A 22,540-nucleotide genomic window follows, 5' to 3' on the forward strand; every position below is an offset into this window, starting at 1 on the left:
ATATCCGGCAAAGTAAATACCGGATACGGATACAGGTTAAAATTAAAGCCGACATTTAAAAATAACGTGGCTTTCTAAGGTATGTAAAATAATTTTCTAATGGACTAATGGTAAGAAAAATTTCAAAATCGGTTTAGTAGATACAGAGATTAACTACCCCGTACAACTACACTACAAGCTACCAAACAAAAGATACCTCTAAAAACCTCTTTAAAATATAACTAAAGAACTAAGTGGTATTGAGCGTTAACTTGTTTTATACCTAATTTGACACTTCTCACGTAATTAACCTTTTAATGTAGATCTTAGACCATTAATAAGTACTCCTCAGACCATATAGGTACATACCTACTTATAACATTAATGTTTAATTCATTACTTAAACGTAATAACTTAAACCTCACTATTTGAGAGCAGTAGATAAGATATCAAAAGTAAAACTCCATTATTAACATTTTTCATGAGAACCTCCTCCTTTTTGATGTCGGTTAAAAAATTTCATTAACTTATACGCTTATACAAAGCTGAAATAATATGACCAAAAAATGTGGAACGCTTCACGATTTTGCGTGTCATCCTTGCGCAGGGGCCATGCTAATCTTCTCTGTATCGTTCCAATTTTAGTATATGTACTGCCGAAGCGAGTACAGTAGGAATCGTTAACAAAAGTTATTTATAGTCTAAAACGTTAAACATTTCAATAGCGCGATGTAGACCCAATACAAATTGACAATATAAGTTATGATGCCATCTATACTGCTGATGACAAATAAAAAAGATTCAGAACTGAAGGTATAGATGGCGCTATAAACAAAGTATTCTAATGACAAAAAGATTCAGGATAGACGATATAGATGGCGCTTTAAACAAATTACTGGTACAGCGACATCTATAACTTCAGATCATCATCTATATAGATGGCGTTACTAGTTAACAAATTAATTTGTATGAAGCCTACATCACGCTATCGAAGTGTTTAAGCCTTTACACTATATAAACTGAAGTATTTCTCTAGCAGATGTACTCGCTTCGGCAGTACATATACTAAAATTGGAACGATACAGAGAAGATTAGCATGGCCCCTGCGCAAGGATGACACGCAAAATCGTGAAGCGTTCCACATTTTTTGATGATTCTTATTTTAACTACGTGATTCAAATTAAATGAAACTGACCAAGCATACCTAATTATAAAATGTTAGTGTGTAGAATGTAGATATGATATTATGGCTAGGTAATATTAATGGAAGATGGAAGACGGTACCTATATGAAACTAGCTTCGTAATGTAGCTATAGACCAGTGTTGCTAGTTGGATCTTATGAGAAGTTACCCGAAATATTTAAAAAAGTAACCTTTTGACTACTACTACTCTTGCTTTTTGCGTTCCACAGCATGGCTAAAGCACCATTTCAGCCTCTGGGGGCTAAAGTAATTTTGTTTTTTTTTTTTAATATCTGTCTGTTACGAATACTAGCCAAGTACTAAATTACTACAAACCGAAGAAGATTTTACTCTTACATCTTAAGTAAGGCCCTATTGTTTGCCTTTTACTTATGGGATAAGAAAAATACAACACTGTGCGTTGTGGGTCTCACAAACGGCTAAGTGGGTCTATAGTCAACGCATCTCATACGCGAGTTGGCTCATGATGATCATGACCACTCAGACAAAATAATATACTGGATCGACAGTTTTAGATGCTATTCGAAGCATTGGGTTACATATTTACTTGAGCAATGTTATCTAACACCACCAACTGCTGGCTGAGAAGTTTTACTTATATATTTCTTAGAAGAATGGCTCATTCATAACACAACCCCTAGGCCAAATACTATCTAGAATCGAGAACCTCGTGATCAAGAAGTCATAAGCTAACAGCTGGATCATCAAAGCCATTAGAAGTTTTGTAAGAACGTGTGATTCGTCGCGAACTTAGTAGGTATGTATAATGTATGTCCCATATATTAGGAGACAAATATAAATAATGCTCCTTTAAGCTGTTTATAAATTAATAATAATAATTATTCTCACTTGTTTCTTTATATTTTATTCGTCGCGACCTAGTTTATCAATACATAAAAATAAATTGATCCTACTGCCTGTAATTTCAATACAACTGCTTACAAGTGGTCTTTTAGTTATGTATTTACATGTTAAAAACACTAACGAGCTTATTTAAATGTTTGTCCCGGCTGAACCAATTTTAATGGAACTTTTCCAGTGAAAGTCCTATTGTTGTGAGTTAGGTACTGAACTACTACACAAAGATTTTGGCCCAGAATAACAAATTGCTCCCATGGGATTTGTGATAAACTGAATTGCATGTGTGTGCGTTTGGTGTCGTAAAAATAAAAAAGAGTTATATAATAAGACATATAATAAGACATTTTAGAATATTTTATTAATAAAGAAAAAATAGTAATACATAATTCACTTCATCTGGATCATGTGTGCGAGTGACCAGTCATGCTTGAGCTCCACGGGCTCCTCAATGGTAACGCCGGCGGAGGTCACCACGCCTAGCTGGTAACGCGGAAAGGAGCGCGCGTCTCGGTAGAATAACACCTCCATGCATTTACGGACTAGAGCCCTGGAATTAAAACAAACTGTCACTATACTGCCTATAATCATATTGAATGTTGAGTTTAAGATCAGTAGCAAATAGTTAGAAAATAGTCAGCAGACTGTTGGCTAGTTTGCGCACTCATCACCGACTGAACTGTTTAGTTGGCTCGGTGTGTGTACTAGCACAGAAAACGCTACGACTAAACTACCAGCCGATAGAAAGTCTGTGGTCTGAGGTGACTCTAAATGTTATGAGTTGGTAAAAAGAACCAATAGAATAAGAGAGACGAATATGTTAGCACTCCATGGATTCATCGTGCAGAGCCGGGTCCATCGCGTGGTACAGAGAAAAACTCCAAGCAGACTCCCAGACTTGTGACTACAGGATGTAGGGTTAAGGAATTCCTTGACGATCGGAATTATTCCTCATATATTCTTTCTTAATATATTCTATTCTTAATATATGTATAAATGTAAAAGGTCATTCATCACGATATTTTAAAAAACTGCTTGACATACAAAGTTGAAATTTGGCAGGGAGGTAGTTTATAGGTAGTAGTAGTAGTAGTAGAGGGCTAGATTAAGGAGATCTAAGGCGAAAGAAATCGCGGGCGTCCGCTAGTATGAAGATATAATAAAATTGAGTAATTGCATACTTAGCAGCTTCCTCGTCGAGGGGCCCCTTCTCAGTGGCATCGCGTAACAGAGGCGTGGCCATGTACGCGCCAAGTCCAGTGGCTATGGTGGCGTCCTCGTATGCTGTGCCCAGCTTGTCCACTGAACCTAGGAATGGCTCTCCGTCCTGGTGAAAATCACAATAAAATAAAACATCATAATATCATATCTCATGTATTTTCACATAGAAGAGGAATAGGGTAGTTGACTCATATCAAATTTATTATAAACAATATTGATTTCGTGTAGTACATGGAATAATATATTGATATATATCTTAATAAAAATTAAGGATTTCTTAAAAAACTTAATTTAAATATTACGTATTTTATCAAATTATCTGATCTTAAAAACCGCTGTCGACCATTTTGTGACGTCACTAACACACTTGATGAATTAAACTTCAAACTAATTGATAACTAAAAGGAGATCATTCATTTTGGGCTCTTTTTGAAAGTGCCGGCCAACGAAAAAAAATAGCACGAATCGTTAGAACTAGTCATTTGGAGTAATAGTTATTATGGCATGAAAGTTGTAGGAGGGCTCTGAACCAAGTTATACAGGTTCGACAATTCGTTATTTTCATACATTTTGTCAATTTTCAAAAGTGCCCGCCAAGAAAAAAAACTGGTACGTATCGTTAGAACTGTCCATTTGGAGCAATAGTTACTACGGCTCAAATGTTGTAAGACTGCACTGAATCAAGTATTACAGGTTCGATGACTCGTCACTTCTATACATATTACTGAGTTTTGTAAGTGCCCGCAAACAAAATAAATCATACGTATCGTTATAAGTAGCCATTTGCAGCAATAGTTACTATGGCATAAACATTGTAGTATAGCTTTGTGTCGAGTTATACAGTTTCGATGATTCGTCCAATCCATTTATTTTATTGATTTTTTAAAGTACCGTTTAATAAAAATATGGTACTTATGGTTAAAACTGCCCATTTGGAGTAATAGTTAGTATGGCACAAATGTTGCAAGATTGTTCTGAACCAAGTTATACAGGTTCGATGTCTCGTCACTTCAATGTATTTGATGGAGTTTTGTAAGTTACAAACTAATGCTATTTATCGTTATAACTAGCCATTTTCAGTAATAGTTACTATGGCATAAACGTTGTAGTATAGATCCGAATCAAGTTATACTGTTTAGATGATTTGTCACATCCATATATTTTACTACTTTACTAAGTACCGTTCACCTAAAATATGGCACCTAACGTTAAAACTAGTCATTAGGAGCAATAGTTAGTAACACGTTACACACGCTTAAAAAAAATCTAGTACTGAAACAAGTTATATAACTTTCATTCATTGATTTCCAAAAAAGTTGGAAAACATAAAAGCAATAATATAAAATATAGAAATAATGATTCTAAGCATTTGCACAAATTCAACATTATGGTGCAAATGTAACTAAAAATTGTGTTATTGTGCATTGAGAGAAATAAAAACGTCTTATTAAGTTCTTCAAGTAATGGTAATTTCGGTTTACAAGTTTGAATAACATAACAAATACACGCACAACGGCGAATCACATGGCCAAGTGCAGAAACGGTACAGAAGGAAGTACATAACAAATAATGATGACACAGCTCTTACACCATGATGACATTTATTTCATATTATTAGTTAAGTATTCATCATTATTACCTATTTATTGTTCCCCATTACATTCAGATATCAACAAAATCATAAGTGACGAATCATCGAACGCAAATAACTTGGATCAGAGCAATCATACAATGTTTCTGTCATACCTACCAACTAACTGTATTGCTTAAATTGATAAAATGCATAGAAATTAAGAATCATTGAACTTGTATAACATGGCTCAGAGCAGGCCTACAACGATTGTTGTACTATACTAACTATTACTGCCCGTTCCTATTACAGCCAGTTCTAATGATACGTACCATTTTAATGGTTGGCACTTAAAGATCAAGAAAATGTATGGATATTACAAATAGTCACACCTGTATAACTTAGATCAGAGCATTTATACAACGTGTCTGCCATACTTACTGACAAAGTATATCTAAATGATCAGTTAAAATGATACCTGTAAGAATTTTATTGGCAGGTACCTTTTAAAATTAATAAAATGACATGAGATGACATGCCATTTAACCTGTATAACTTGGTTTAGAGCAACCCTACAACATTCGTGTTATACTAACTATTGCCACAAATGACCAGTATCGTTTTAACTGGTCATTTGTGGCGTATCATGAATATTGTCGGTGGGCACTTACAAAACTCAATAAAATGCATATAAGTGACGAGATATCGAACCTTTATAACTTGGTTCAGACCAAACCTACAGCATTCGTGACATACTAAATATTACTCCAAATGGGCAGTTCTGACGATAAGTGCAGTGATAAGTGCATATTTTTGTAAAACGGCACTTTGAAAATCAATAAAACATATGGATTTGACGAATCATCGAAACTGCATAACAGACACAAAGCAATACTAAAATGTTTATGCCATAGTAACTATTGCTGCAAATGCTAGTTACAACGATACGTATTATTTATATTGTAGGTGGGCACTTAAAAAACTCAAAAAATATGTATAGAAGAGACGAGTCATTGAACCTGTATAACTTGATTCAGAGCAATCTTACAACATTTGTGCCATACTAACTATTGTTCCAAATGGGCAGTTCTAACGATACGTATCAGTTTTTTTTCTTAGCGGGCACTTTTGAAAATTGAAAAAAATGTATGGAAATAACGAATCGTCGAACCTGTATAACTTGGTTCAGAGCCACCTGACAACTTTTATGCCATATTAACTATTGCTCCAAATAGCTAATTCTAACGAGTCGTGCCATTTTTTTTTGTTGGCCGGCACTTTCAAAAAGAGCCCAAAAATGTATGGAGCGTGAATGATCTCCTTTTTGTCAAACACTCCGTTTGTAAGGCATTTATAATAGTGACGTCAAGAAACAGTTGAAATACAGACTGTCATACCCGACAGGCTAGTATTGTCAAAAAGATATTATAAAACTAAAGTTTCATGCATAATCATGTCTCAAAAAATGTGAATTTTTTTTTCAATCTATTATGACCATTTAAAAAAAGTGACAACTAGCCTATTAGAAGTACAATAAAGAAGAGAAGGAGAAGAAGTAATACTTTGTACACAATATAAAACACACATAGCACTTAAACATACTCCTCAATTTTGTGTATTATTTATGCTGGTGGGAGGCTTCGGCCGTGGCTAAGTTACCACCCTACCGGCAAAGACGTACCGCCAAGCGATTTAGCGTTCCGGTACGATGCCGTGTAGAAACCGAAAGGGGTGGATTTTCATCCTCCTCCTAACAAGTTAGCCCGCTTCCATCATCATGCATCATCACTTACAATCAGGTGAGATTGTAGTCAAGGGCTAACTTGTAAAGAATAAAAAAAAAAAAAAAAAAAAAAAAAAAAAAAAAAAAAAAAAAAAATGCAAGCTGTATGGAATGAATATGTAGTCTAAACAGCAGAGAAAAAATACAAATGTCACACACCTGTATCCCGGCAACGATATAGTTGTTCCACAAGGGGTCCATCTTGCTCCTCTTGTTGTACATGACTCTGGTGAGCCAGCAGTACAGCGACTGCGGCTTCAGCTGCAGACCGTCACCGATGCACTGCTCGTCAATGCTGAAAAATACATTACACATCATCATAATCAACCCACGTACAACTCACTATTGAGCACGAGTCTCAATGAATGAGAGGTGTTAGGCCTTAGCGGCTGGGCGCCCATTGTGGATCGGCAGACTTCACACATATAGAGAATTAAGAAAATTCTCAGGTTTCCTCACAATGTTTTTCCTTCACCATTTGAGATGAGTATTATTAAATTTTCTATATAGGTATCTTTCTTTCATTAAGTGAACTCTGTTTTCATTGATCTATTACAAGGCAATTTGTTTATGATAGTTTCTTTCTTTACACAGAATAAAATACAATTAATACAATTAAGTTGCCCTTAACATGTTAGGCGCCCGAGTGCAGTTTGAATTTGAGGTGTTTGTTAAAATCGGCAGTATCTGAGCAGATAAACGATTCAACATCATAAATTTTTTTTTTACTAAAAGTAATAAAACATGTCCAAAGTCAAACTTACATTTTCTGTTCAATAATATCTTTTAAGTACTGGTAATCTGCATAATCACCGCCAGCACCTAACATGATCAGGTCGTTGACCTTGGTCACCCGGGGACAGTCTCGGAACCGAGCTAGAGAGCCGTAGGAGCCCAATGTGTCGGCCGCAAGCACACAGCCCTTGTCAAACTTGAGGCCTATGACTGTTGTTGTGGTGGTTATTGGGGTCGCTGAGCTGTGAAACAACACAAAACTGTATTACCAAACTTATTATATCTACCTACAACATTATGTATAATATATTGAATTTTATTCAAATGGTTGAGGCTATATGTAGTGGCATAATGAATATAATATTTTAAACATTTTTACTTACTGTGATCTTATATCATGAACAGTGTGACTTGTGGGTTTCAATGAATTTGCGTTTGCTGGAAAGCTATAAAATGCCCCAGGCGATGGACCATTATGCCACAATGGTGCGGGATTCATCATATCACCCATAAACGACATTCTTAATAAGAAATAATAATGAAATATACAAGCAAATCTATAAAATTGTTAAGCGGTGATTTGCCGTTTTCAAACTTCTTTTTTTTATTTACACGATGACAAGCCGCAATGAATTTGACACTTGACAGATAATATAATTGACTACAGACCAAGTAACAATGTTCTCTGCTACAGATTGCAATAGAGGTGAGTCAAAGATAATCATAAGAGGTGAGCAAAGAATATATTACTCCAAGAGGCTCGGGCCTAATTGTCTAACGCAATCGATTGAATTTGACAATTAAAATCGTACGTTTTTACTTGTCAAACGGCTATTTCGGATTGTGTAAGCCAATGGAAAGCCATCGGTTGGGCATAGTTAGTTCATTACGATTAGATCGTTATTTTTATACGAAGAGTGAATGATTTGTTAAGATTTGACAGTTATTTGCGATTGTCTTCGAATTGTGTAAAGTTTTATGGTCATGGCTTATGTCAAAAACTTACGATGGGTCTTGAGTCACCTTTGATCGTAAAACGGACAAATTGTGGATGTCCAAAATTCCAAAATAATAATTTATATTTTGTTAAATATCTAAAATTAATATTTTTTTCCATTCTAAATCTCTCAATTCAGTCTCCCCGTCCACAGTTAGCATTTTTAGGACGAAACTTTGCGAAGTGTTTTGTTTGTAAACAATGAACTCTGTTAAAAAGAGTAATAAATAATATATTCTTTGCAATGAACCTATAAAGTCAAAACAATGAAGTTAATTGAGTGCTATTAATCGATTTATATAGGATGCTGAGAATTGGACTCTGAGAGAAAGTGAGAAAAAGAATATACACGCTCTAGAAATATGTTGAAGAAGAATGCTTGCGTATCCTGGACACAGTCTCACTCCTCCAAGAACTGGGGATCAAACAGCATCTTTCTTCCAGTATCCAATGTCTTCTTACACACACTTTCTTTTGGACGTACCAGAGAAAGAGACGATAAGTCCATAGAGCGACATAAACTCAATACCTACGATATTTAATACCATACCATGTTTTAGATTTCTGCGACATCTTGCATGTTGTTGTATCCAATGTGTTGGCATCTGTGTTCCAGGGCTTATGTGTGTGGTTTAGTTAAGTTTGCTGGTTATTAAGCAAAAAGGAATCGAATTTCATTTTTAAAATTATGATTATGGCGAACGAACTCTTTCATCATCGCTCATAGGTACATTTACATTTTCCATTGGTGCATGCCCACCCTAGGAATCCTAGGATTCTGAGCTACCGAATAGGAATAGGAAATAATAGTAGATAAGCCCGTGGGATTAGAATAGGATAGGAATAGGGAATGAGTCAAAGCGAAGCTTGTCTGTCTGCTATATTATCTTAGTACACAAACTACACTTACATTGAGACTAAATGTTGATGTGTGTATTTTATAATATGCTCAATATTAACAATTTTTCTTTACAGGATATTTGGAATATGCCCTATAACTGCAGACTCCAATATTACAAAAAGCACCTGCAATACATTAGAATAACATATTGGTGTGCTGAAGAAAAGATGGCAAAGGCTTTTAGCTGATAGGACATTGTACTGATGACCCTGTTATCTGGTCAAATCATAAATGTGTGTGTATTATCAAAATATTTGCATAGATTGTGAAATGCTGATGATATTTGGTTTGGTTTTGATATTTGAAAATAAAAGAATACTTACTTCTCTGAGTTTGTTTTTTGTAGTCTTTTCCAAAGCTAAAGCTTTCAGTTTAACATTTTACTATTAATATTTTTTTTTACCATTACAATAATTAAATAAATTATTCAAAAAAGTGTAGTTGTAAAAAATACATTTATAATACCTGTGTATGTTCACCCCCTGCAGTTTCACCCACATAATTCCTGTTCCCGTGGGAAGGAATACATGGCCTATAATACTCAAATGTGGATTTTTATTGGTAAAATAATCTTCAACATTGGTTCAGTAGGTCCAGTGTTTACCCCTACAATCTCACAAACTGTATCTTTTTATTACAGTATCTTGACTACTAGTATTCTAAGAATTATGAAAATGACACCTCTGAGGGTGAAATAGGGGTTGGAAGTTTATAAAAAAAAGATTTTTTAAGTTTATTTATTATAATAATAATAAATACAGTAAACATAGACTGTCAGTTAGACATTTTAGCTTAAAAATAATCAAATATATACTTCTCATCCAAACAGTCAGCCTGTACAGTACTTGCAGACACTGTTTTGATGATTAGTATATTTTCTTAAATCAGAAAAACGAGTCGTCATCATGGATCAGTCATCAATCATGGATTCAGCCCTGCCCACTGTACTTGACAACATATTGGCCATACTTAAATGTTAAAGCATGTTTATTTTTAAATATGTTTTACCGTAAATAAATTATTACAGATGCTATCTTTCTAACAGCTAGCAGGATAGGTACAATGAAGTTACACACTAAATAATCAAATTTATTTTATAATTAACAAAAATGAGTAAGAATATAGATGGATGGCTGACATAGAGAGCTCCTGGAATTAGACACACACACACACCACATAATTCTTAAGCTGGCTCAGCTAGTCAGTCTTGTTGTCAAAGCACTCATCTTCATGTCTCTGAGTCAATATCAGTGGTTCATCATAATGGTCTGTTCATAATAATCAATTTAGTCTGAAATTAAAAAAAAAAATTAATCTTTCATACTAAAAGTTAGATAGAATCTTTGAGAGGAAAACATTAGCAGTGGTGTCCTGGGTTTGATTCCTGGCTGGGCCGATTGAGGTTTTCTCAATTGGTCTAGGTCTGGCTGGTGGGAGGCTTCGGCCAGTTACCACCTTACTGGCAAAGACCTACCACTAAGCGATTTAGCATTCCGGTACGATGCCATGTAGAAACCAAAAGGGGTGTGGATTGTCTTACTACTCCTAACAAGTTAGCCCGTTACCATCATAGATTACATCATCACTTACCATCAGGTGAGATTGTAGTCAAGGACTAACTTGTAAAGAAAAAAAAAAAAAACCTGCTCCAATGTGGATTGGTAGTTATGGTGTTAATATACCACTATCAGATGTTAATGATAATTAATGTTCCGAAGGTCCTGTGTTTGATCCCCGGCTGGACAATTGAGACTTACGGCCAAGCAATTTAGCATTCCGGTGTGATGACGTGTAGCAACTGAAAGGGTTGTGAATTTTCAGTTTAAATTGTAAAGAATGAAAAATAAAATATAACAGTAACATTTTGCTCTCAGTAGAGGATTTTGAATGGTATATCTAAATGCCTAGATAAACTAACTCTGCGAACCCATTGTAATTATGACACTGTTGTTGGCTGGTGAAGGAATAAAACACCCTAAAGAGCTAGAGAACTGTTCAAATCCTTTAATAATAAGTCTGTTTGTGAAGTCACTAATCACACACTTAGGTAAAATATTAGTGCCGATTCATACGAGACTTACGAGATTAACACTGGGATAAAAATAACATGCGGACTTTTCTAAGAGACAGAGGAAATGCCCACTCTCTCCTTTTGCGCAGCCCGGATGTGCTAAATACTTCCAAACAAAGAAATTACTGCTATAACTAGTGCAGGGACAAGCAGCAAGTAGTAGACAAGCAGCGCGATCACTTATTAATCGGGCATTGTTGATTGTTCTTCAGTTGGCTAACTGTAAGTTAACCACTTGTAGTTACGCTAACCACCTTAGCCCTGCCTTGCCTGAGTTAAGGGTTGTTTTAATGAGAAACTTCTTAAGAAATGGACATCGACAAAATTAGATAGAGGTAGTTTTTCTTTTTTGTTTACTTTTATATTTTTGATTAACAATAACACAAACGAAGTAAACTTTGCTCCTAAGATCACTATAATTTAGTAAAACTTTGCTCAATTTCTAAATTCTCTTTAAAACCTGAAAAATAAAAACTTTGTTTTGTTTATAAAATTTAAATTTCTAATCCACAGGTTATTAATATGCTATGTTTCACCACAGACTAATAGGATACCCCGTTATTTTGACACTAGCCTACACAGACAACAGGGAGATTACCAAATAGTCCAAATAGCCCTTGGTTAAATTCGTTAATTGCGTTTTGTTACTTGAGTTGCATGTACCATTTTCTCACGCTATTGTCTTCAATAGTAGATATTTTTCGTGAAATTTAATGCTTCTTTAATGTTTTAAACAAAAGACATAAAACTTTGTTAAAATATATGCATTATTATGGAGTTTGACATAAATTTGATAATATTATTAACGATAGTTTCACTATCGTTTTGCATAAACAATACGCAATCTTCATGAATGATTTCAGTTCATCGTTCACCATCCGGTCTTCATATAATGAACTAAATTAGACAATACCAATATAAAGTTACGATTGATCGTTGATCGTAGCCGATCGTATGAACTTTACGATCAATGAACTCCGTTAGACAATTAGGCCCGAGGTCATTATTATATTGGACACCTTAGACCATTAAAAAGAAAGGACCTGCCTCGTAAACCGTTACCCCATCTGTCAAAGATCAAGAATCAATGATCGCGTTTATAAAAACTTTGCTATAGAATCGATGTTTCATTGATGTAATCGTTTTCGTTGTGTAAAAAGCTCCCTAAAAATGCCAATTTGTGTAGTTGAGTGGCATAAAAACGGCCAAAATCTTGTAGTTTAGTAAAAGATGGATTAACGTTTCGTTTTTAAGTATTTCAACCATAGTTTTATCAAATTTGTAATAAAAACGATTTCTAAAAAGAATCGATTCTTTTGACGGAACAGCAAAATCTGATCAACTAGTAGAACATTTTATATTTATATTCTGTGGATGATCTAAGCGATGTGTTGGTTAGACTGTGTAAAAATTACGCGTGTGTGTATTGCGAGTCAAATATGAAGTTGTGTGTAGTGTATGGACACAGAATATAGGTACTTAATAATGTTAAATGTTTACGATGTGTGAGTTTACCTCGTCCCCCTCAAAAAACGACAGACTTTTTTGTTGGTGAATTTGGGTGCAAAACAGGTCCATTCTTTTTAATGGTCTAAGATTGGACACAGACCTAATATTATTACGATGCTAAACACTTTTTTTTAAGCACCTATTAATGATGAAAGATGTTTTATGTTTCCGACAAACAATGGACGTCTGGCTACATCTCAGAGTAATTGGTCGGAGGGCTGCGCAATACAATATTGTATTGCGCGCAATTGTATTGCGCAGCGGCACGATATTTGGAAAGCCATAAATATTTAATATTGCATCCGACTATACACTGATTCATTTTTTTCACCAATATACTATTTTTAGCTTACTGGAACTACATAAAATTTCCACCCAGCTAAAGCTGTTATATTGTGCTCTTATTGAATTAAAATTGTTATACATATTAATTTATTTATTTAAAATCTGGTTTACTGGTGGTAACCAAATTTTAATAGTAAATTTTAATAAATATTTATTTGTTTAAAGTTTTTTAGAATTTAATACTTCAGTTTGTTTAATAAATAAACTGAATTGTAAATTTTGCCGAAAAATCTAAAAAATACAAAAATCTAAAGAAATATCAATATTGTTTTCGTTATATAAAACTCCGATATTGATGTATTTAAAAATATCCACGTATCGAGAATCCGATATTTTAAAAATATCAACAGCCCTATTATATTACTTTCCTGTCTACATGCGTAAAACATCTGTGGTATCTGTCAGCTGTCACTGTCAGTATTTCATGCCCATAGAGCTAAAGAAGACATGGTACGTTTTAGTTCTTTAATTTTATGAGTCTGTGGTTCTTTTAATTTCCTCCTCAAAAATTGACACAAGAAAATGTCTAAGAGAGGTTCGTGAAATATATTAAATCCGTTTAAATCATAATAAAATTAAGTTAAAGTATATTCCAACAATGTGTAAATATAATTCTATAAAGTTTTCTATGTGAATGCATGTTTATTTCCATCCTACACTCAAATGTTCGTCATGTGTTTTGATTCGTGAAAGATGAATAAAAAGTGCACTTTTAATATTTTCAAGGACGTGGTGGTTCCGCGGGAGCGAAGTTCCGCATCTCGCTGGGTCTCCCAGTGGGAGCCGTAATAAACTGCGCAGACAACACAGGTAAAACAATGTTTTTATTTATTTCTAACCTATATTTTCTTAACTGTTTGAACTGGATTTCTAATGATGATATTTTATTCGCAACTAAAAAGTTGTTGTGATTTATGATGATATTTTCCTTGGCTGTGTCTGAAGACTTCCAGTTCGTTTAATAAAAACATAACCTCACTCAACATACAGCTATTGTTTGGTTTTGAACTACTGTGTCATTGTTTGCACTTAAAAAGTTTGTAGCGACTATTATCTGATGCTAAGTTCCAAGGAAGTGGACTAAGAGTTTAACTTGCATTTAGACTAAATTTTAGAGGGTCCCATAACATGGACTACTCACTCTAGCCAAGGGGTAACCTCAAGATTTACTGGACCAATTTTGAAAATTCCTTTACTAATTAAAAGTTATTTATTCATTGAGTAACATGGGCTATATTTAGTCCTGTATTCTCACAGTTATGAGCTATATGTGCTAAACAGTGGAGTGTTTAGTCTGTGAGGTCTAGTCCTATGAGCTACATGTGCAAAACAGTGGAGTGTTTAGTCCTATACCAAGTCCTCAGTGAAAGACGATTACAGAATTTCTAGCACATGAAACATAACAAGTTTAAGTTAGTCCTGAGTGCATTTTCTTATGCATAATGCATTGCACACATCACATTTCATCATAATTTTTCTTGGATTTTACTATACCTACACATTCCAACAATTGCGTATGTGCTGAATTAATCATATCTTTCATTGTTATTAACCACATTGTTTATTCTTTTTATTTTCAAGGTGCAAAGAACTTGTATGTAATAGCCGTACAAGGTATCAAAGGTCGCCTCAACAGGCTGCCAGCGGCTGGTTCAGGAGACATGATAGTCGCCACAGTAAAGAAAGGCAAACCAGAACTTAGGAAAAAGGTAATTATTTCTCATGTTGTCATGTTGGCCAGACAAGTGGTTAGACCTTTATATGAAGGAATCTACAAAATAAACTTGCTATGATGATATGCCATGGTTTCGCTAAATATTGTCTGAGCTGTTACATGTAACAGTGTGTTGATATGCCTTGGCTGACTGAGCAATTTCTTATTAATTAATTTAATACACAGTACAAGCTTTTTAACTTGCCCCATATATTCTCTAATCTTGGAAGCTTGATTACAATCACTTCCTTTGAGTTATTTGAATAATACATATAAATAAAATTGATATCTGTGTAATTTAAAACAATTACAATCACATGTTTTAGCATGTAAATTATTAACTTGTGTCAAGTTAATAATTTACATAAACACATATCAAGTTAATAGTTTACATAAAACACAATCAGACTTTTTGCAAAATTCTCTGTCTATTATTCCATTCCAAAGATTGGATGGCTGGAATGATTTTGATGGGACTGTCACTAGACAATAGAGAAAGTTACTGAGCAACATATAACTGCAGGCATTCACTATTTTGTAATATTTTACATATCATGTACTAAGTTACTTTAGGTTTGCATGTTTTTTTTCTTTCTTTTGGTAAATTGCTTTTTTTTTTAACCTAAATTGTAAATTGTTTATCAACCAATTGTAGCATTGAAAATGGGAAGACACTGCCTCCTATAACACAGTAATAACTGGTACAGGAGGCAGGGCTTCAAACTAATTGTGATACCTATATAGTTTTGATAAAGATTTATATTTATTATTATTATTCATTTATAGAAAGAAAAAATATGTGACATTAGAAATTAAACTCAAATATTCAAATCTTTTTTTTTAATTCACTGAATATCTAATGGAAGAATTGTAAAGTAGTGTTGATATTGCATAATGATGACTATGTGAGGAAGTGATTGTATGAATTTTCCATTGTTCCAATTTGTGTCTATATTCCAGGTAATGCCAGCAGTGGTGATCAGGCAGCGGAAACCATTCAGGAGGCGGGACGGGGTGTTTATATACTTTGAGGACAATGCGGGCGTGATAGTAAACAACAAGGGTGAAATGAAAGGATCAGCCATCACTGGACCCGTGGCAAAGGAGTGTGCGGATCTCTGGCCTCGTATCGCATCCAACGCAAGCTCTATAGCTTAATTAATATACGGCTAAGGAAAATATGTGTGTTTTATTTGAAAACTCCTTTGGTTGCATCTATGAGCTTTGTTTCTGTATAACCCTGAAATACTTCAATATTGAAAAATAGCAGTTTTTTTATTGTGGTCAAAATTTATTTTTTTATTTATCTACTAGTGGACACCCGCGACTGCGTCTACTCTTAGAACTCTTTAATCCAACCCTTACAGTAGTATTGCTGTAAAAATTAAGTAACTTCCCGTTTTCCCAACGTTTGCCTTCACTGCTTTGCTCCTATTGGTCGTAGCGCGATGAAAAGTATACTATAACCTGCCCAGGAGTATGAAGAATAATTGTACCAAGTTTCGTTAAAATCCGTCCAGTAGTTTTTGTTTCTATAACGAAAAAAATACAGACTGACAGACGAAAAATTTACTGATTACATTTTTGGCATCAGTATCAATCTCTAATCACCTCTGATGGTTATTTTGGAAATATATTTCATGTACAGAATTGACCTACAGATTTTTTATACACATATATGCATGCAATGCAAAAAATATTTAAATGCCAGTAATAAATGAAACCATGTTTGAGGAATGCATTTACAAGTACTACTTACAATAACGGTCACTATAATAATATATAATAACTGTTGTGCACCAACAAACGGTTAAACAGTGTCATTGTATGGATGGCAGGGCATGTATCCCAAAGAACTCAAAACGTCGATATGTGACATTTTTTGTTTTGCACTCAAAAATAGCAGGAAGTAGAGATGGCCTGAAGGCCTAACATGTGTATATTACCAGGACAAGTAATATCCAGCTGCTGAGATATTGTATTTCTGACCGATTATGATCGAATGGTTTTTGTCATATCACTACAAAGACAAACAGTTGGCATAACCTTGAAACAGTGCAGTTCAACAACCTTGTACCCCAAAACCGCAACCTCTCAGCGGCCGGATATTAGACGAGAAAAGAAATGTCGACCAATATCAGCAACCAAATATCCTATTTCATTATGTTCGGACAAGAGATGGGACTGGAATAGCTTTGCCGTTATTGGTCGACTATTTCTCTTCACGAGTATTGTGGCGTACATGAGGGTCAACGGTTTACAATTTTTTTTTATTGCAAAATAGACTCACACTTGACTAATATAGATAGGTTTACTGGAACAGGAAGTCATAAGTGAATAAAACAAATTATTTTATTTGTATGACTTATATTACATAAAAATAAACATTAACCTTAACTTAAAATATGTAGAGCACTTTTAATTATTGTGAGCAAAGATTCTAAATAATCTATACTTAGTAATATTATAAATAGGAAAGATTTGATTGAAAAATTCTTTCACTGATGGGAAGCTACACTTATCCCCGTGCGCTATAGTTATTTCCGTATTCTTACGGGTACAGGAACCACAAGGGTGAAACCGCGCCGCGTTTGCTAGTATTAGTTATATTTAAACAAAAATATTTTTTACTATCTGACGGGTTATTTCAGAGATTATCACATATAAACAAATTCTTTTGCTTTATATTATTAGTATAGAATCTACACCAATATAAAATAAATTGAAAATTTTCTTTGTTTGTACCAAATATACTACTGGATCTATTAAAAAATATTTCAATTGCACCTGAATATAATGTATGAGAAATCCTATAGCTTGGCAAATAAGTTCAAACACTGATGTGACACCCGATGGTCCACGCGGGCCGGGAGCGGGGTAGCGATGGCCCACGCGCTCGATATCATACCTGTGCAGTCCTTTCCTCTACCCCGCGCGCACGATATCACACCCTTTGATAGTGCATATAATCCAATGTCTAGTGATGGGATTATTGAGGCTCAAGTTTAAAAGTGCTTTACATAAAGACTACATAAAGGTTATCGACGTTTCCTGTGAGTCTTGGTGGGGCCTTTGACGAAGCACCAGTCCACAGAGATCGCCTGACCAAGCACGTCCGCACCGTTTAGGGCTATCTTGGCGCTCTGCGAAACAAAATTAAAATAAATATTTATTTTATTCTGTTTTTTTAGTAAGTTAGTTTTTTAGCTGTGAAATTATCAACAGTTTTTTTTTTTCTATACATGTAAGCCCTTGACTACAATCTCAACTGGTGGTAAGTGATGATGCAGTCTAAGATGGAAGCGGGCTAGCTTGTTAGAAGGAGGATAAAAATCCACACCACTTTCGGTTTCTACACGACTTCGTACCGGAACGCTAAATCGCTTGGCGGTACATTTTGTCGGTAGGGTAGTAATTAGCCTCGGTCGAAACCTCCCACCAGCCAGACCTGGACCAATTAAGAAAATCTCAATCGGTCTAGCCGGCGCGGGCGATCAAACCCAGGACCTCCGTTTTGTAAAACCACCGCCAATACCACTGATCCAAGGAGGCCGTCGGGAGTTTTTATATCAGCAGCAGAAATACATCTTAATAAGTGGAAACTATCAAGGTTCATGTGATAGTTTTGTGACAGACGAAGAGACTTAGGAATAATTTCCTGTTTTACTTTTTGGATATTGAACCCTAAAATTTTTATATATAATTTTATTAACTGACTTCAAAAAGAGGAGGTTCTCAATTTGATGCGTATGTTTTCATTTTTTGTTTTTTACCTCATAATTTTGTCATATAATAACCAATTTAGAAAATTCTTTTTTTGTTTGAAAGAATATACTTTCAGATTGGTCCCATTATGAAAATCGGTTTAGTAATTTTGTGTTACAATCAAAATTAAATGAAATATGTCTTTGAAGTCGGTTTCATTTTTATGTTGAAACTAGTGGAATCCTGCGACTATGTTTGCATAAAATTTAGTTTTTCACAAATCCTGTGGGATCCATGGATTTTTCTGGGATGAATGTAGCCCATGTGTTAATAATAAAAAAGTGAAATCTATTTTCATTCCAAATTTCAGCTAAATCGCTTCAGTAGTAGCGGCATTATAGAGTAACAAACATCCATACAAACTTTCGCGTTTATAATATTAGTAGGAAGATTATTATTGGTCAAACTCACCTCAGCTTGCTTGTGAGTCTCATACTCCACCAAGGCGTAACCCTTGAGGAACCCTGTACGCCGGTCCAGGTTCAAATGGATGTTTTTTATTTCACCAAACTCTGAGAATTGGCTCTGAAAAACCAATAATATGTATGTATTTTTTTCAGTTACATTTTTAAACAATTTCTCAATATATATGTGATATTTTTTCATTATGAGGAGCTATTGTTGTGACAACATAATATAATGTGTTTATGTGACAATAAACAGATCATTCAATGGTACCCCAGAGACGGAAAAAGAAGGCAAGGACAACCACACAAAAGTTGGGAAGACAACCTGCCAAAGGGATGGCATAGCAAAGCCAGAGACCAAGCTGAGTGGCAGTCTGGAGGAGGCCTATGTCAAAGGACAACCTGACTGCGATGGTGAAATAGAAAATAAGAAATAGTATTAAGTATAATATATGTAATCAAAGTCAGAGAATAAAGGCTATTTCTATTTTATTTCTGTGACAATATAAATTTTTAATATCTTTAATCAATTTCTGAATAACAAAACTGTTTTGTGAATTCTAAGAACATCATTTTCTACAAAATAAACTGAAAAGTAACGTTTTTTTCAAGTAAATTAACTTTAAAGATTTTTTTAATACTTGAAAAACACATTAATTTTGACACTAAAAATATTTTGGATATATCATACTAACATTGAAGCACAGAGACATATATGCGAACTCATAGGCGGCATACTATACCTGTATATCCTCCTCTTGCGCCTCTTCATGCACATTGCTCACAAACAGGATCCAGCCTTCCACAGACCTCTGCGGACCTGGTGTGCTGCCATCGCCTTCAGGTGCTAGGCTGTCATATCTGTTATATAAACAAGCACATCTAGTAGTATTATTTTTTTATTTTTTTATTCTTTACAAGTTAGCCCTTGACTACAATCTCACCTGATGGTAAGTGATGATGCAGTCTAAGATGGAAGCGGGCTAACTTGTTAGGAGGAGGATGAAAATCCACACCCCCATTCGGTTTTTACACGGCATCATACCGGAACGCTAAATCGCTTGGCGGTACGTCTTTGCCAGTAAGGTGGTAACTAGCCACGGCCGAAGCCTCCCACCAGCCAGACCTGGACAAATTAAGTAAATCTCAATCTGCCCAGCCGGGGATCGAACACAGGACCTCCGTTTTGTAAATCCACCGCGCATACCACTGCGCCACGGAGGCCGTCAAAAGTATTAGTAGTAGTATTAGTTTTTAGAATCTAAACTATCTTGAGTTCATTAAATATTTGCTATTGAAAATATTCATATTGAAGTTTATCATAAAACATGGTAAAAACTCTCATGATATAATGACAGAATATGCCTGACTGGTTTATAAAATTTAAGGTTTAATTTAAGTTTGTTAGTCAAACACCTCGTTGTTTAGTGTTTAGCAATGTGGTTTCAGATCATATAATCCTCGATTATATTATATACTTTATATATTGAGCTTTATTTTCTTCTAAGAATTTTCAGTTACTTAATTCACTGAATAGAGTTAAGTTGATTGTGGTGTCCTTGGAGGGCATGTTAATCCCTTGGTCAATGGCATAACTACAGCAAGACTGGTAAAATTTAATGGGGCCTCGGCTCGAATTGCCTTAGAACCCATAACACAGGTGTTATGGGTTCTAAAAGTGCTAGACCAATGAGAAAAATTCTTTCACCATCAGAATCCTACATTTACCCTGATGAACATGGACTATATATTATCCCTGTATTACAATGGTAACAGGAACTATGCTGGTGAAACTGCAGAGCATCTGCTTGTATTGAATAATCCAGAAAAACAACAGATTTACGATTATGTCTTACCTGCCTCTGTTGCCTCTCTCTGAGCCACCGACACCTGTTTCACTGCCAAAACCACGCCCTTTGCGTTTGCGCGCCTTCTCTTTAAGCCGAGCAATGCCCTCTACAACACAATAAGGAAAAGGTTATTCCACCTATACAAAGTGCTGGAATGGCGACCCCACACTAGAAAATGCAGTGTTGGTCAACCCCCAGCCAAGAGGACTGACAACATCAAGCAAGTTGCAGTGGATGCAGGAGGCTCAGGATTATGATGTTTGAAAGTCCTTACAAAATGCTTAAGTCCTACAGTGCATGTCCATCGGCTGACATGATGATGATGACACCTTAGAGTTTCTAGAGTTGGACATACCATATGGACAGTGCATAAGGTTTTTAACTAACACTAGGATAAGATTCTTCTTCTTGTATATGGGGTTGTTAGCCACTCCATAGCCCGCCGACTGACTTATCTTTTTTGTCTCATTATTGTATCGTGTATAACCACAGTACTTTATCATACTGCAACTAGTAAAAAAAATCATGAAATCATGAAATATACATATAAACACGCAATAAACCTGATTAACGGTTTGCTGAATAGATTGTTAGTAATCTGAAAGCGAAACGGTATTTTCGTGACAACAAAACATAACCTCCTTTTCGGATAGGTATTGAAAATTACGGATAAGCAGCAATAATCGTGTTTCATAAACTAAAATAATCTCAATATTTAAACGGCAACTAATGTAATTATTATTATTATTATTCGGAGAAAAGAAAATGTATTTATTAAAGCATCTAAACTTACGTTCTCCGACTTCGTCGACCTCAAATTCTTCAGAATTTTCAATATCTAGCACATCCGCCATTATTAAACCGCAATTAAAACAAAACTTATTTCAAAAATAATGCGAAATAATGACGATAAATGCTGAAATCGAATTAGACTTCTTCTAAAAAGATAATATTTGTCTTTTATTAATTTCACCAACTTGGGAAGAGTAGCAATGACAGACGTCAATTTTATAGCGACGATGACGCTTGCTTGACGTTTAAGTGTATTATCTATGGTTTTGACATCGACAGACGACAAAGAGTTTTGACAATATAGAAAAATTGTCAATGACAAAGAATAATACTTCTACTCAAAATTCCCGTTAATAGGTAGGTTCATTGACTATCGTCAGAATGCGAAATGTAATGAGGATAAAAAAAATATCCCACCCATTAATTTATTTATTTCAATTAGGCTTAGTTTACAAACACTTTTGACACGTCAAGTTATGTCATAATTTAATGGTGGTAAGTAAAGTCGAAAACTTAAAGTTTCGAGGGTTCGAAACACGCCTTGGTCCGCGCCTTGGTAGAATAGATAATAATTATAGGTAGGGTAAGGATAGAGTTTCACGCGGATGAAATCGCGGACGTCCACTAGTATTAGTATTATAGATTATCTACTTCTGTCTATTGCACAGAATAGAAGGTACGACAGAAATCATTGACATAGAAGTAGGCATATTTTGTCAATAATCAGTCAAAAACTTTTGTCAAAATTGTTCAAATTGGTTCAGATGTATCAATAAAATTTTTAATATTTCAGAATACAAAATTTAATATGAGTGTATATGGTTTAAGGAATAAAGATG

At 34.8% G+C, this 22,540-nt stretch overlaps 3 protein-coding genes, 2 long non-coding RNA genes and 2 other non-coding genes across 7 annotated transcripts; 3 read left to right on the top strand and 4 right to left on the bottom strand.

Moving 5' to 3' along the window:
* Window positions 1-541: 541 nt before the first annotated feature.
* LOC112053004 (U6 spliceosomal RNA) lies at window positions 542-648 on the bottom strand. The gene has a single exon (XR_002887349.1). It is a non-coding gene; the product is annotated as a U6 spliceosomal RNA (small nuclear RNA).
* Window positions 649-1,020: 372 nt separating this feature from the next.
* Window positions 1,021-1,127, top strand: LOC112055772 (U6 spliceosomal RNA). The gene has a single exon (XR_002887348.1). It is a non-coding gene; the product is annotated as a U6 spliceosomal RNA (small nuclear RNA).
* A 1,256-nt stretch (window positions 1,128-2,383) lies between these two features.
* Window positions 2,384-7,969, bottom strand: LOC112052995 (proteasome subunit beta type-4). The gene is made up of 5 exons (XM_052886827.1): window positions 7,734-7,969; window positions 7,380-7,592; window positions 6,775-6,910; window positions 3,223-3,368; window positions 2,384-2,591 (listed from the first exon to the last, which is right to left on the bottom strand). Exons 1-5 carry the CDS (start codon window positions 7,868-7,870, stop codon window positions 2,432-2,434), a joined length of 792 nt encoding a protein of 263 aa, XP_052742787.1. The 5' UTR covers window positions 7,871-7,969; the 3' UTR covers window positions 2,384-2,431.
* A 264-nt stretch (window positions 7,970-8,233) lies between these two features.
* Window positions 8,234-9,576, top strand: LOC128198941 (uncharacterized). Its single transcript, XR_008251647.1, has 2 exons — window positions 8,234-9,074; window positions 9,323-9,576. It is a non-coding gene; the product is annotated as an uncharacterized LOC128198941 (long non-coding RNA).
* A 748-nt stretch (window positions 9,577-10,324) lies between these two features.
* LOC128198940 (uncharacterized) lies at window positions 10,325-12,223 on the bottom strand. Its single transcript, XR_008251646.1, has 2 exons — window positions 11,330-12,223; window positions 10,325-10,539 (listed from the first exon to the last, which is right to left on the bottom strand). It is a non-coding gene; the product is annotated as an uncharacterized LOC128198940 (long non-coding RNA).
* A 1,387-nt stretch (window positions 12,224-13,610) lies between these two features.
* LOC112052997 (60S ribosomal protein L23) lies at window positions 13,611-16,066 on the top strand. The gene is made up of 4 exons (XM_024092252.2): window positions 13,611-13,708; window positions 13,900-13,983; window positions 14,755-14,882; window positions 15,848-16,066. The coding sequence occupies exons 1-4, from the start codon at window positions 13,696-13,698 to the stop codon at window positions 16,043-16,045; spliced, it is 423 nt and encodes a 140-aa protein (XP_023948020.1). The 5' UTR covers window positions 13,611-13,695; the 3' UTR covers window positions 16,046-16,066.
* A 1,691-nt stretch (window positions 16,067-17,757) lies between these two features.
* Window positions 17,758-21,917, bottom strand: LOC112052998 (RNA-binding protein 8A). The gene is made up of 5 exons (XM_024092253.2): window positions 21,703-21,917; window positions 20,916-21,015; window positions 19,803-19,920; window positions 19,064-19,177; window positions 17,758-18,030 (listed from the first exon to the last, which is right to left on the bottom strand). The coding sequence occupies exons 1-5, from the start codon at window positions 21,761-21,763 to the stop codon at window positions 17,926-17,928; spliced, it is 498 nt and encodes a 165-aa protein (XP_023948021.1). The 5' UTR covers window positions 21,764-21,917; the 3' UTR covers window positions 17,758-17,925.
* Window positions 21,918-22,540: the final 623 nt, after the last annotated feature.

Source organism: Bicyclus anynana, chromosome 18 (genome assembly GCF_947172395.1).
Source record: "Bicyclus anynana chromosome 18, ilBicAnyn1.1, whole genome shotgun sequence".
NCBI classification, from domain to species: domain Eukaryota; kingdom Metazoa; phylum Arthropoda; class Insecta; order Lepidoptera; family Nymphalidae; genus Bicyclus; species Bicyclus anynana.

Bases quoted from the DNA above. Each gene is read 5' to 3' on its own strand.
- LOC112052995 (XM_052886827.1), bottom strand. From the start codon at position 7,870: ATGTCGTTTATGGGTGATATGATGAATCCCGCACCATTGTGGCATAAT. The intron at 7,593-7,733 runs GTAAGTAAAAAT...GTTGTTTCACAG, and splicing joins GTTCATGATATAAGATCACA to CTCAGCGACCCCAATAACCA. The intron at 3,369-6,774 runs GTGTGTGACATT...GATTTTCACCAG, and splicing joins ATATCGTTGCCGGGATACAG to GACGGAGAGCCATTCCTAGG.
- LOC112052998 (XM_024092253.2), bottom strand. From the start codon at position 21,763: ATGGCGGATGTGCTAGATATTGAAAATTCTGAAGAATTTGAGGTCGAC. The intron at 21,016-21,702 runs GTAAGTTTAGAT...ATTGTGTTGTAG, and splicing joins GGTCGACGAAGTCGGAGAAC to AGGGCATTGCTCGGCTTAAA. The intron at 19,178-19,802 runs GTATAGTATGCC...TTGGTTTTTCAG, and splicing joins CGCAAGAGGAGGATATACAG to AGCCAATTCTCAGAGTTTGG.
- LOC112052997 (XM_024092252.2), top strand. The intron at 13,984-14,754 runs GTAAAACAATGT...TTTATTTTCAAG, and splicing joins AAACTGCGCAGACAACACAG to GTGCAAAGAACTTGTATGTA. The intron at 14,883-15,847 runs GTAATTATTTCT...TCTATATTCCAG, and splicing joins AACCAGAACTTAGGAAAAAG to GTAATGCCAGCAGTGGTGAT.